Raw genomic sequence first — 14,828 nt, forward strand, 5'->3', positions numbered from 1 at the left:
ATACTATTCTTTAGCTGCACGTGGTCTGCATTCTGGCTCTGACTGGGAAGTTACCTCCTGGACAAAAAAGTGCTTTGTGTTTTTATGAGACACTCCGACTATGCCGCAGTTTGAAAACAAGGTTCTTAAACTGTCATTTTGTATTTAAGTGCACTTATCAGTTTCATAGATGCCGTCAAAGCTGCAGTCTCAAGTTAGACATGAGTTATTCTGTGTGTGTGTCTGAAATGAGCCTTGGGAAAGGTTAGCCATAAACTGAAAAAAGATGTTTGATCTATAGCCAGGTATTGATCAAAAACACTGTCTGAGCTCATGAAAATGTACGTGTGCACGACGAGCACTTTGTTCGAGTGTGTGCGGTGTATACAGTAATGGCACTTGACGTGTGATTTGAGTTACAGCCAGGTATTGATAAAAAAACATCACGGCTGCTTTAAACTTTGCTAAAGAGCTTTTGGTGAGACCTGACTAAGTGCAGTTACAGACTCATGAGCTATTAGGAGTTTGGATAAAGGAGACCAAACCCTTGCGACTAAGAGAGAACAATTAAGAAAGAAAAAGATATTACCATCCAACTCTTCCATTTTTGTATGCAAATGTCAGTTTTTATTGGACATTAAACTTTTTTTATTTTATTTTATGGCCATTAAAGCACTTATGTCAAATATTTTAATAACTGTAATTTCACACTTTCCAACTATTTTATGTTCTCTTACCTGAAACTTTTACATCCAGCCATTAAATCTAATCTTTTATGACATTTATATCAATAATTTTCTTACAAAATACCTTGTCACCATTCTTTTCCCCCAGTATTCTTGTCCTAAACTTGACTTAATGATAAGTTTTTTAAGACTAACTTGAAAAAAAATGGTTCAGATTATGATCAAATAAATAGCAGTGCTCATGCATTTCAAAACCTAGTGGACTTTGTGAACAGACGGCCAACTGTGCAAAAATGGCCAGTTTGGAAACTTCACCTGGACTGTCTCTACAAAAACATCTCTTGTTTTGCTTCCATTAAATTGGAATTTTCAGAGCTCATGTTCAGACATTGTACTAAGATTACATAGAACAGGGATGTCCAGGTCCTCAAGGTCCACAATCCCTGCTCCAACACACCTGACTCAAATTAAGCAGTTATGTGCAGAACTCTGTTGGCTGTTGGAGCCATTTAAGGTAAGCCATGTTTGTGGATACATCGACAACCTGCAGTATAACGTTGAAATCTCCTCAACAAAAAGTATTAATTACTCATCAATGCCTTTTTAATATGTTCCCTCATTTAAGACCATTTTTTTCCAGGAAAACTTGACAGAATGCAGAAATCTTCAGCAAACTGAACAAACTTTACTTTTGTTTAACTTTTAAAAGCTTTGCTGAATCGTTGATTTGTTATATTTCGGGTCATTGTCGAACAATTTTAAACTAAGAAGAAAAAAATCGACTCTAGAATTACAAATCAGCCTGCAGAAATGAAAGAAATGCAAAACCTATTCCTACATTCGGCTGTCTTCTTTGAAACTTTTGTGATACAATATTAACACATTCCTATGATGGTGACCTGCAGTGTCAAGGCAACTTTGGCTGTTATAGGTTTTAAGATAAAGATGAAGGAGCGAGGCTATATTGAGCCTTTCCGTGGGCGGGACCACCAGCAATTAAAGGTCAACTAACATAATTGTCATGCAGCTAATTAGTATTGGTTTGTTTAGTTTAGGGCTGTTTGAAGGGATAATTTGACCCCCAATTTACAAACAGACAAAACCACACAAACACACAAATTGTCTTACAATGTTAACAATTTGAAGGTTTTTGTTGGGAGAAGCGGACGTTTGTGTCTGGTAAATGATTCCCACGGGGTTGAAGCGGACAGAGTGGACTGTTAACGGCTGTAGATAAGGCATGGAAACAGACTTAGTGGCACTAAATCTGAGGTTGTCTTAAGGACAAAAAGGTGAGAGTGTGTTCATGGCAACTGACCTGGAGAAGAGGGAAAACTGTGTGATGTAGCTGTCACTGAACTCTCCATGCCCCATGTGGATGATCAATTTTACAAATTTCCGTTCTTTTATGATCACTCCATTTGTTTTGTCCGTATCATGTTATCACCCCTAAAAAAAACTAAACTGCCTGAGATCCCAGTAACAAACTCTGCAACAGTCCTGCAGTGAAGTTTGGACAGTATTGAGATTGACAGTGAGTGCTGTGCTGTATTAACCTGTACTGTGACTAAGCAGTGTGGAAGAACAACCGGTTTCCTGGGTCTTAATAAGCGTGATGTAAGAGGGGCCCGTTTCAGGCCTCTGGATCCAATAGTAGCGTGTAATTACCTTTAAAACCTGCTCTCTGTGTTAAAGGATTAACCGTAATCCATAACAAAGCCATAACTATGCTACGCTACGTTAATTCCAGTCAGACTCATGCAACATGCATTTCAGCAAGTGTGGGATGCTGCACGTTGTCTTTTTTTTTTTGTCCTTTCTCCTCCTTTTCATCTTCTCCCCACTTCTCTCATGTTCTCCTTCTGATAAAATACGTTAAGCTTTACGTCCCTCCATGTGCGATGTCAGATTTCAAGAGTAGTTTTCCTGTTGTATACAATCCAGAGTGGATAAAGAAGGGAGGTGTGTAAAAACGATGAGGCAGAGAATGTAGAGGATTAATATCCTCAGTGGAGAGGTCCATAAGCACAAAGGTGCTGTAGGTTTGAAATAGAGCTTAATATCTTGTTTTTACTGCAGGTGGCAATTAGAGCATTTACTTTGTTTTCTTTCTTGTTGCTGTCTTTGGAGAGAAATATGAAAGCCATAAAACTTCTATGGTGTTGGGTACATAAATATTATAATGTAATAAAAAGCTTAATTCAATATCTCTTTTTTTTTTTTAAGGGAAGTTTATTACATGTACACATTGCTACACTGGTCAGTGCACATATGTGTTCCTTCTATAAAGTTATTCACACCTTTATTTAGAGCAGAGGGAACCATGACGATAGTGTGATATTTGTCATTTTTCTGTATTTAAACTGTATTTCAGTTGAAACATAACAAAGGTGTAGTACTCAAGAATAGTGCTCTGAAATGTCATGAGCATGCTTATTCATATTAGCCTGACATGCCCATTGTGCTGGAAATGGAAATGTTGAAAATTTCATCCTTTTCTTAAAAATGAACAATGTTTTGAGAGCACATATATATATATATATATATATATATATATATATATATATATATATATATATATATATATATATATATATTTTTTTTTTTTTTTATTTTTTTTTATTTTTTTTTTTTGTGTAAATTGTTTTGAAAAAAGGGATCTCATGATAATATTTGCAATAAAAAAAAAAGAATAATAGAAATGACAACATTTAGCCACTGAGCATGTTCTGTGCAACAGCTGGGGGTTAATGGCCTTGCTTACGGAAACGCAGTGTTTTCCCTCAGTCGTGATACTGACTGAGGGAAAACACTGCTGTCACAGTCTGCACCCAGGTTGTTGGCACATTTAGCTTCGCTTAAAGCAAAATTATAGAAAGGCAGCCATTGGTCATTAAGCTGCTGTCTTAAAAAAAAACACCAGATTCAAAGAGGCCACAAGTACATTTCTTTAATTATTATTATTTTTTGAATTTCTTTATGATCTTTTTAATGTTTCCCCCCTAAAAAACTAAATATTAGCAGTTGTGATTTTTCCACAAATCCTGGAGGACTTCGGGGTAAACACTGAAGTATGGGTCACATTATTAAACGTGCCAAGATTATTATCATGAAAGTGTGTCTGGTTTGAATGAATATACTGAAGATTTAAAAAAGAAAATTTGCACTTAATGCAGATGAAAATATTCAGACATTATAAAGGCCTTTTGTAATTTAAGTGATGAATCCACAGCCTTCCTGTGCTGCCCTTCCAGGAACTCTCCAGGCTCAAAGAATCTTAGATTGTAATTGTTCAGCCTACTTTAGTCCTGATGAATAATGCCAGCTTGTTAATTGATGTGACGCATTGCCGTCCTGTGTGTGTGTGTGTGTGTGTGTGTGTGTGTGTGTGTGTGTGTGTGTGTGTGTGTGTGTGTGTGTGTGTGTGTGTGTGTGTGTGTGTGTGTAAATTGGTGAGGAGTGGCTATTTTCACTGTTGAAAGAAAGCCTGTTGTAGGTCACCTCTGTGAAGGCTCCATCTCTCCTTATCACCCCTTCACTCCGTCTATCTGTCCTTGCACATCACTCGATCGCTCCCCCTCGCTCTTCCTGTCACTCACTCACCTTTCCAATCTACCCCTCCTCTTCAAACGTCACATCCTCCGCAAGGTTATCGCGCTTCACCCACTAACAGTGCATGGTTATTTTCAGATGCTATGCCACCATAAAACATCAAAGTCTCTTTTTGTCGTTGTGATGTTGCTACATTTTAGGGAACAAACTTAGAAAACAAATCTTGTAATCCTCAAAGACTTCCAGCGTGTTGCGCAACCATTAATGATTTGTCTGTACTATTAGATGAGGACATTGTTATGCAACTTATGATTTTTAGGACATTCCCTCTTCATTACATCGTCTTCTATTCATTTTTTGTTTTCTGCCATTTGTAGGTTTGTCTCGGCACTTGTACAAGTGTTAAATTATTTTATAAACCTGTTTCCAAAAATGTAAATTTGTTTTTAAATTTGCTCATGTGTTTTATAGAATATAAATTTGTTTTATAATGGTTTTGTAAATGCAGTTTTGTTTTTAAAATTGTTAGTCTTTTTTTTTTTTAATGTAACTGTGTTTGGCACTTCTTACTTGACTCTTCTCCTTCCACACACATGCACACATATATAAAACCACACACCCACCCACTAACGTCAGCTGGTTTGCATCACATCAAAGGCTGACTGGGGAAAATGCCCGTACCCTCTGAACACCGCCTTCACCGTGCCCCGGGGCTAATTTATTTCCCACGTCGTGCCTGTCCCACCATAAAGTGCTCCCCTTCTTTGTGTCGCACTCAATCAGTTCCTCACCTCTCCTGTGTGACTCCGCTCAGCCTGGCTGCTTTTAGTTCCTGCCCTCCCGTTTGATTGCATTAGCCCAAAAATTTCAGGGTACAGAGTATCATTCTGTTGAACTGCTGTCCCTCGAATAATTTTCCATCTTCTTGCAGTTTCTATCTGTAGTTTTATCTGAAATGGAAAGTGCAGCATGGTATTACTCAAGTTTTTTGTTGAAATCAAAAGTACAACTAGCTTTTTTCCCCCCAACCAAATCAAGGGATTGTCGGCATCTTTTCTCTGTTTTCCTTTCACCTCACAGGATTTCACATTTATTCAGGACTTCTCAGCTCACCACAGGCTAACCCATCAGTCCTTTTGCTATTTCTCACGTCCTTTGTGTGTGTGTGTGTGTGTGTGTGTGTGTGTGTGTGTGTGTGTGTGTGTGTGTGTGTGTGTGTGTGTGTGTGTGTGTGTGTGTGTGTGTGTGTGTGCGCGCGTGCGTGTGCGTGTGTGTGCGTGTGTGTGTGTGTGTGTGTGTGTCAAGAGCTTTACTTAGTTTGTTATTTACTAAATTAGTTTAGCCCCCAGTTAGACCAAGTACTTTGAAGATGAGGACAGTCTGCTCATCTGTCAGTAAGACCAGCACTTTCCCAGGAAATGTATTAGTATGTATTAGTAAGAGGAGTTAAGTGACATCCATGTGGTGTTTATTGAAGTAATCCGTTATGGTAATTAACACACTGTGTAATATAAATTCCCATGCATGCTGCTATGCATGCTTCTTATGATATATTAACCTCAGTGTAGATGTTGTCTGGGAGATAAAGATGGAAAAAGTTGCAAAAGTTGGTCCATTCTACCTACATATTGTTGGTATGTGTGTCTGTCTGCAACACATGTGGCACTTATCGTAACTGAATATTTATCGCAGCAGGTCTGACTATGATTCAAAGTCTTTAGAGTAATTTGCCTACTAGTTTTTTAAATAAGTTGCCAGAAAAGTACCAAACAATTGACCGTCTGACAGCCTCTGTAGAGATAAGTCTGGAAAGGCGATAAAGTGATTATAGTCATATTGAATACATGCTGTTTGGAAATTCATTTTGTCCTCTGTGCCAGATAGAAATTCAAATCTTTTACCTTTGTTGGATTTTCAGAAACCATATTTTTTAAATACTATTCACTGAAAACTAATACCACATTTCCCAATGGGAAGCGAGAATCAGATGAAAAATATCTCCTTAATCCATGCTATCTCTTAGAATAAGAAAAGAATAAGAAATGGGAAAGGATCTTCTTTTTAAATCTGGCAGTGCAGCAGCATAGAGCACAGGTCAAAACTTTGACAACATTTTTAAACACAATCAAAACCCCAAACTGAATGGTCTCAACATTAAACATGACAGTTGTTCTCACTGGAATACATCAGCAATGATTAGCCTCTCCCCATTGTCCGTACTGCCACGGTTTTAGCGCGCACACACACACACACACACACACACACACATACAGTGCATTTGTGCACATATTGGATCACAGTAAATCTTCTCCATTTACCATCCCTTCTTTTCAAGACATTCTGTCTTCATCAGTAGCTGAAATATGGTCTGTAAGGTTACTGAAGACAGTCATGGGGATATCTTCAGAGCAATAGGATAGCAGTAACGGCGCACCATCATTTAGGGGAATGTAATAAGTGAATATCTAATAAGGCCATAAAAGATGCTTAACCTCTGAAACTTTTACGTCACACAGAGAGTTAGGAGAATAAGCTGATTAAGGAAGGTTTCTTCTCAAGTTGCGGTCATCACAGGATTGACCAGTTCCTGACCCCGTTGTCAGGAGTATGGTTACCCTCGCCTTGAATCATCCTGGTGTTTGAATAAATCTGCCATTCAAGGGGTAAAGTAACAGCTTGTGCTTGACGTGGGGAAATTAATCGGTTATGAAATACCTGTTTGGAGATTATGCTGAGGTTAAAGGAACTCTAAAGATCTACACTGAACTTTATTGTTCACCTTTGGTTAACATTTATTAACGGTTCTTATTAAAAAGTGTGAGTCTCCAAGGAAAATTTTAATATTCAGATAGATGTTAGTGGGTTTGGAAATTGGTTTTTGACATAGAGGAGCTATTTCAGAAGGGACTAAATAGTCCATGATGCTTTCAAAATTGAGCTGTTGACAGATTTATATTTGGGGATTGACTGACAAACATATAGGTTTGCCTAAATCCCAGGAGAACTTTGACAAAACAAAAGCGATTATATTTACATGTGACCTCCACCTGTTTCTTGTATGTTCGTGAAACTTCATCCCCCAATAAAAGGCTTGCTATAAGACAGGTTAAATGTACCATGGTCCAAGTGAATGATATCCAGGATTTAAGGTCAGTCCGTCTCTCTGCTTCTTCTCTCACTGAAGGGGGATTGCACTTACACACCGACACACACACACACACACATACACATATGGAAACACATCCGAAAGCCATTTTCAGGCAGGGCAGCAGAGTGTGTCCTCATTACCGTCTGTGACTGTGTAGTCACCACTCAGTCACAGCTCCTGCTGCCAGAATGGGATTTTGCCCTTTTTTCCTCTTACTCTTCCACCTCTTCCTCACCTCAACTTCTCTTGCATATCGCTTTATCTGTTTCTTGGACAGCAAACCTGTACCAGTCAGGAAAGACAATTTCCTGCTCCTCTGGTCTCTTTTGCATAAACAACTAAAACACTGAAAGTCCAATATTTCAAAATTTATTCCTTAAGCAATATAATTGTCAGTTAATGGAACTTTACATACAAAAATAAACATGTTGAATGAGTTGGTTTTTTTTGAGGCCAAAGACTTTCACAGTGTGCCTGGGGTTTACGCTCATTGTGGCTCTGGAGGGTGGCTGGCCGACTGACCTGTACACTGTGAGCAGGAGGGCAAAAAGTAAGCTAGTTAGCTAGTTAGCGTCTACAAATGACTAAAAGCCAAGCTGGCTAAAAAGTACAAGTGAATTATGTATACGTGCTCTGTTTTCATAGCTGTTGATAAAACTTTGAAAATTGAACAGGGAGGAATTCAGTTTGTGTTCAATACACACACTGTTATCTGAAGGATAAATCTATAGTGTTTATTACATTCACCTAACGTGACAGATTATCAAATAAGAAATTTTATCTGAAATTAAATGCATTTAAAGAAGTTGTCAACTTCTGTTTTGCTCTGGAGTCAGCAGTGAAAGGCAAAGGCAGTAGAAAAGCTGCAAAGAACTAGAAGGCAATACAAAGCTAACTAAATGTGAAGTTTGCTCATCCAATAGTGTAGCAGTACGGTCACAATTTGGAAGAGGAAACTTATCCAAGTTTTTCTGCTTAGATTAATCAAATTTATGTCCCAGAATTTAAGAAGCTGCATACTCTGTGATAATACTTTTGTGATATATTCACAATTTTATCAGTAGAGTAATACTATACACACTAACTAGAGAACATTGAAGGGGATTTTTTCATATTTTAGGGGGTGTTACCCACACTGTTTCATCAGTCCACAGATGCGCACCCCTTACATGTTATGCCTTGTTGTAATGGCAACTAATCAGTTTTTCCAATGATGTATAATACACCAGTTGGTATTAAGAAGGGGTCAGAATAACTGACCAAACATACATTACTTACACCTTACCTTTTGTGCCAAGTTTATAGTCTTTTTGCCAAAAATCACTTTTGACGTTTCTTTATTTACAAATTCTTTCTGCATCTCTGCTGATGTATCAAACAAAAACACTGAGCCCCAACTGAGCTCCCCATCTCTAAGAACATAAACAGCAATTTTAAACTGTACTGAAAATCTTTCACTGGAAATGATTTTCTACTTGTAGAAACTGCTAAAATGTACAGTGTCTTCCAGATCAAAGGAAAAGACAGAAAAACAGAGCACAAATGGGGATATGTGACAGTAATGACAAGCACCTGAAATTGTTGATGGAACACCAAAAGTCCAAAAAGGCCAAACACTTGGCTTGGTATCAGGTGTTATCTGACTCTTCAATTTGCCAACTTTAGAGCTTAACAAGATAGCACTTAGCACTATCTGCTGCTCTCTTTCTCCTTCCTCCTGGCTTAAACTGCCATGTATTTCTTTAATATAGAAAAGTCTGGGGCCTGTCTACATTTAGATTTGAAATTCAGCCTAGACAGATGCACTTAGGTGAGAGGAGCACAGAAATTACCAAAATAAATCAAGACTGCATTCACTTGCACTTTTTTTTCCTTTCGCAATGGTAGACACCTGTCTGCTTCTATACGTCCACTTTGTCAAGTTGGACATATAGAGCTGGAAGGAAGGGGAGGAAGCAACAATGTGGGATCAGCAACAGAGCAGAAGAAAAGAGCTCTCTTTGATTTGTTGAGATATGAAGCTCTTCTTTTTTTTTTGATCTTCCCATTTCTCAGAAGCCTCCTTAGTGTATCTGCTGTCTCTACTTCAGATGAAAGGCCCGAGCTCAGGTAATCAAATTCTAAATCTTGTGATTCAACACGATAAGGGGAAAAGGATGCAAAACACTTCACTCACTTGACATACCTCCAGCCTTTCGCACACTGAAGCCCACAGCCAAATAAGTGTCTCGAGATTTGGCGTACTTTACTGTTTTACTATTCATAAAAAAAAAAAAAAAAAAGCATGGCTACCTTATGTTCTTTCCACACATCTGGCTGACTGAAGCCCCTTCCCCACGGTGCCATTTTACATGAAACATACCGTAGTTTCAAAGCTATGTTACTGCCTGGTTAGCTATAATGTGCCATTATGCATGCCATGATGGAGCACAAAAGGAACCACATGTGGTGCACTTCAAGTGGCTGGCGCTATATATTACCATGTTAAATATTGTATGCAAGTTCAGAATCTGTGTGTGTTGAGCGTACTTCACATTACACAGCAGGAAAGATGTTAAATACATGGAGGAAAATGCCATAGGATCATCCATTTCCCTCTTCCTGTGGGAACAAACTCCAACACTACAAACACACTCATATGTACTGTATACACACACAAGTCTTGGCCGGCTACTCATATCCAGTGTGCAACAATATCTGTGACATGCTGACCACATGTTATTTAATGCTTTAATCTGTGGAGAGCAGGTCATAAAAGTGAGAAGAACATTTTTCTTTCCTTATTGAAGCAGAGATGTCTCAAGCTTGTATATAAAAAGGAGGTTGAAGCAGAAGGGATTTCTCTGAATGGAAAAACAACATCAGGGCTAAGTAGCTATTTGAAGGTCCTGTCAAAGGCCCTCTCTGTCTTTACCCTCCTCCTTTCATCTTCCTTTCATTCTTCATTCCTTCCACTGCCTTCCTGTTCTCATTAGCGATAGTTTGTGAGAGCAGAGAACAAAGCCCAGGCCTTCCAATCGATCATTGAGCAGCGCTATCAATCGAGTGGTGGAGCACAGGTCTTTGCCATCTGCGTAACAATCGACGGGTCAAAGATGGAAGAGGAAGATCGTTGTGTGTCTGTCTGTGTTGATGCATATTCTTTGAGCTAGATTACAGAAGATTTCATCTGTCTGTGTTTGTTGGGCGCACATTTGGCATTTTTCATTCTATTAAGGCTTTAACATCATTGTGTGAGGTATGCCACAGAGTGTGTGTGTGTGTGTGTGTGTGTGTGTGTGTGTGTGTGTGTGTGTGTGTGTGTGTGTGTGTGTGTGTGTGCTTGTGTGAGTGGAGCTATGTATGCACACATGCTTTGGGGTTTAACAAGTCTCCCAGACATTGACAGATATTTGTTTTTGGTGCATACACTTCACCCTGGCAATTTGTTTCTGCCCTGGCAGGAGTAAACACACTCAAACACACAAGCGAAATTAAATCATACACTGGCACAGAGTCACACTTCACTCTGGCACGGTGTCATTGCCTTTCAGTGCTGTGAGTCATGCCAACGCATTGATGGATAAATCCTGCAGCCCTCTGAGTGGGCATGGGTGTATGCGAGATTTTTTTTTTTTCAGCTTACACCTGTGTGTGTGTTTTTTTTAAAATAAAAGGTGTTGTGTAAACATCGGAATTATGTCTCGCAGCTGGCCAGAAGAGTTGCCCTGGTTTCATCTCAAATTTCCATGCATCTCTGTGGGAGAACGATGTTGCTACATTTGCATGAGAAAGGTTGTCAGACTAACACCTTTTCTGCTTTTCTCCCCCCCTTCCCCACTCTCTGTTTTCCTGTCCACAGCTTTGATAGCCATAGGCCAGTACAGCAGTACCATAGAGACCGTGGATGCCGGCTGGTGTAAAGACATCACAGACCATGGAGCCACACAGATTGCTCAGAGCAGCAAATCCCTCCGCTACCTTGGACTCATGAGATGCGACAAGGTAACAAGGCTCAACCTATAATGTCTGCTTGTGTGGCACTTAACTTAAAATAAGCATATGAGTGTCTTTATATGGAGCACAGCGCTGGAGACTTCAGATCTTGAATGGGAATTGCGGCAGCTATTTACAGTATATATGTATAATAAGAGTAAAAAACTTAGTGCTTTGAATGTGTTTAAAATGCGTGCATGCATGTCTGTGGATATGTGTGATTGCAAACCTTAGTTTGAGCAGTAATACTGCATGAAAAACAGCAACTAAACCCATATTAGCCAATATACCCAGAAGCATGTGCCATATTCAGGACATTTAAACTTGCTATGTACCTTTTAGGTGAGGATGCATATTTTTTCCAAAATATATATCTTTGAATTTCCATACATGAACTCTTAGTAATAGTGTAATAATGTCTGGAGGATATTCTACTGCCTGTGCCCAGTATGTCTGAGGTGTACATGTTTGAGTCCACTGACTTGGTGATAACAGTTGTAAAGTGACATCATGAACCCCTCTCAGACTGACTTTGAGATGCCTTCGGGTGTGAGTGACAATCTTTTCAAAGTCACCCTTTACACTCTCATCTGGCCTCTTACCCGTCCAATTGCCAAGCTGATGGGAACACATGTAGTTGTGCTGCCATGGTAACAACTCCACCCACCTCTCCAGTTGGTTCACCGAAGCTTCTGCCACACACACAGATGCATCCACTTAGAGTGGGATCATGCAGTCTGACATGAGTGGGATGAGGGCAGACAAGAAGGGAAAGGAGAGCAGCTGGCTTGACCTAAACACTTTAGTCCACACTGATTTTGTTCATCCCACTGTGGCCGAATGCACCACACATGGCGTATAATCACTGAGCTGGCAGGCTTATTTATAGTCTGTCTAACACTACATTTAATGGAAAAATCTAACATTTTGGTCTCGGGTTGAACAAATTCAAAATCGCCCGTTATTTAAGTAATGATTGGAAAAGTTGGCCGAAGATAAAAAGAGGGAGGAGATTTTGACTTATAGTGGGGGATTTTCAGCAGGTTGGAAACTCATCATTTTTATTCCTTCATTATAAAATCAGTGATATCCACATGGCATGGCCTCGAGGTTGACCCTATGGATTTCTCTGATAAAAATGAATACTCTGAGATCGTTAAGTGCGACAAGAGCATCAGTGTATCATATTTATCTATTTAGACCGTAATAAAATTAAAATATGAGGATTTGACAGTGACCCCCATTTGTTAGGTCTCAGAAATGGAGCCATGTACTCGGTTCACATTACAGCAGACATGAATGTGTATCTATCATATTTATCTATAAGTAGTAAAGAGTAACTGCATTACATAGCAGGTGATCACTTGGATCCCATTTTAATTTAGTTCACCACTACCTCACTGACTGGGTGACCCAACAATCGATTGCTACAGCCAAGCTAATAAAACTTGAGTGACCTACAACCTATCTCTCTATTTTAGATGTAAGAGCAATTATTAAAGAATGGAAAGACTAAATACTTGCTATCCTTATGCTCTTAGATATTTACCAAACTGAAAATCTGTTGGGCACTGTGGATGAACCTGGAGTTCTTGTTAAGACTGGTCTGGTCTCTGTGGGGTGAAAATCAGCCCTTAGCAACTGCTTTTTGTGTGTGTGTTTCTTTACTCTTAATTATGTTTGGTGAAAAAAATGAATGATACTACATGTGGTTAGATTTCAGGAAGGGCGAGAGAACGAATGGGAGTAATACAAAGTTTGCTCCAAGGGAAACAAATAAAAAGAAATGTGTTGTTATTACTCAGGGTCAAAGCAAAAATGAGAGCTGTGGAGCCAGTTGAAGAGGTAAAAGGGCTGGAGGCAGAGTCATACATGAGGAACTGCAGTCTCCTAATTCATCAATCGCCTCGCGTAAAACAGTGCCAGTGTTTTATTATCTGACATTTAATCTGAATTTGTTTTAGATTTATATAGTTAGTGGCTGTTTTTCAAAATCACTTTCAGTGAGGAGCTGTTAAAACTCTGCATTACGGTCATTTTGGCTTGGTCTGACCTGAGTTTGTGACATTTTACCTGCAAATCTACAGATTCAGACTTTTGCTGTACTGCTGCCTTACTCATTATCTTTCCTTGAGGATGTCAGGAGATTTCTACATTTTAAAAAAGCAAGCAAAAAATTTATGAAGGTAAAAATTACATTTATAATATATGTAATATACATTATGGGTCACTGGTTCGATCCTTGGCTGGGGCAAGGTTTGGGCAGTGGCCTTTCTGTGTGGAGTTTGCATGTTCTCCCCATGTATGCTTGGGTTCTCTCCGGGTACTCCGCCTTCCTCCCACCATCCAAAGACATTCATGTTAGGTTAATTGGTTACTCTAAATTGCCCCTAGGCGTGAGTGGTTGTTTATCTCTGTGTGGATGGACTGGCGAGCTGTCCAGGGTGTATTTTGCCTTTCGCCCAAAGACTGCTGGGATAGGCTCCAGCTTCCCCATGACCCTTCATTGGATTAAGCGGTTCGGATAATGAATGAATAATATTCATTATGGAGTACTGGACTACCTTGTACAAGCTGCCCAGTCCCTGTATGACCGGTGCCAGAGCTTGGGCCTTATTGCCACCAGTAAGTCGGATACATGTCCAGTAAGGTTTGGACTCTGCCAAAGCTGCCCTTTATCACAGATTCTGTTCATAAGTTTTATGGACAGAATTACTAGGCGCAACTGAGGTGTTGAGGGGATCTGGTTTGCTGGCCTCAGGATTGAGTCTCTGCTCTTTGCAGACAATGTGCTTCTGTTGGCTTCATCGGGTCGCGATCTCCAGCTCTTGCTGGAACAATTTGCAGCTGAGTGTTAAACGGTGGGAATGAGAATCAGCTCTTCCAATCCGAGATCATGGTCCTCAGCTGGAAAAGGGTGGAATGTTCTCTCCTAGTCCAGATTAAGGTCCTGCTCCAAGTGGAGGAGTTAAAGGATCTTGTTACCTTGATCACAAGTGAGGGACGGGGATCGACAAGTGGTGTCTGCAGTAATGCAGACTCTGCGTGCCCCCATGAGAGCTTGTGGTTGAAAGGAGTTATCTCTGCAGGGTGGCCGGGCTTTCCCTTAGAGGGACAACGAAAAGCTCGGTCATCTGGAGGGGGCTCAGAGTAAAGTTGCTGTTCTTCCACACTGAGAGGAACCAGATGGGCTTGGGCATCTGGTTAGGATGCCTCCTGGATGCCTCTCTGATGAGATGTTCCAGGCACATCCCTCTGGGAGGAGACCCTGGGGATGACCCAGGACAAGCTGGCAAACGTGGCTGGGGACAGGGCTTCCCTGCTCAGGCAGTTGCCTCTGCAATCCAATTTTCTGGTGAAATTGGAGACTTTTGCTGAGTAACGTGAAAGTGAAACAAAAAAAAAAAAACTTTCCCCCATCCAAAAGAACACACAAGAGTCTCGGTCCTCATGCAGCATCCAGTTTCAAGCTGCAGTCAGAGCAGAAG

At 40.0% G+C, this 14,828-nt stretch overlaps 1 protein-coding gene across 1 annotated transcript in view; it reads left to right on the forward strand.

Moving 5' to 3' along the window:
- The window catches only part of fbxl17 (F-box and leucine-rich repeat protein 17), a 240,334-nt gene that overhangs the window by 202,046 nt on the left and 23,460 nt on the right, over positions 1-14,828 (forward strand). The window contains exon 10 of the mRNA XM_079250767.1: positions 11,207-11,349. Within this exon, the coding sequence (XP_079106893.1) occupies positions 11,207-11,349 (143 nt within the window). The remainder of the gene's footprint in view (positions 1-11,206; positions 11,350-14,828) is intronic.

The sequence above is a fragment of the Telmatherina bonti genome (assembly GCF_933228915.1).
Source record: "Telmatherina bonti genome assembly, chromosome: 13".
NCBI classification, from domain to species: domain Eukaryota; kingdom Metazoa; phylum Chordata; class Actinopteri; order Atheriniformes; family Telmatherinidae; genus Telmatherina; species Telmatherina bonti.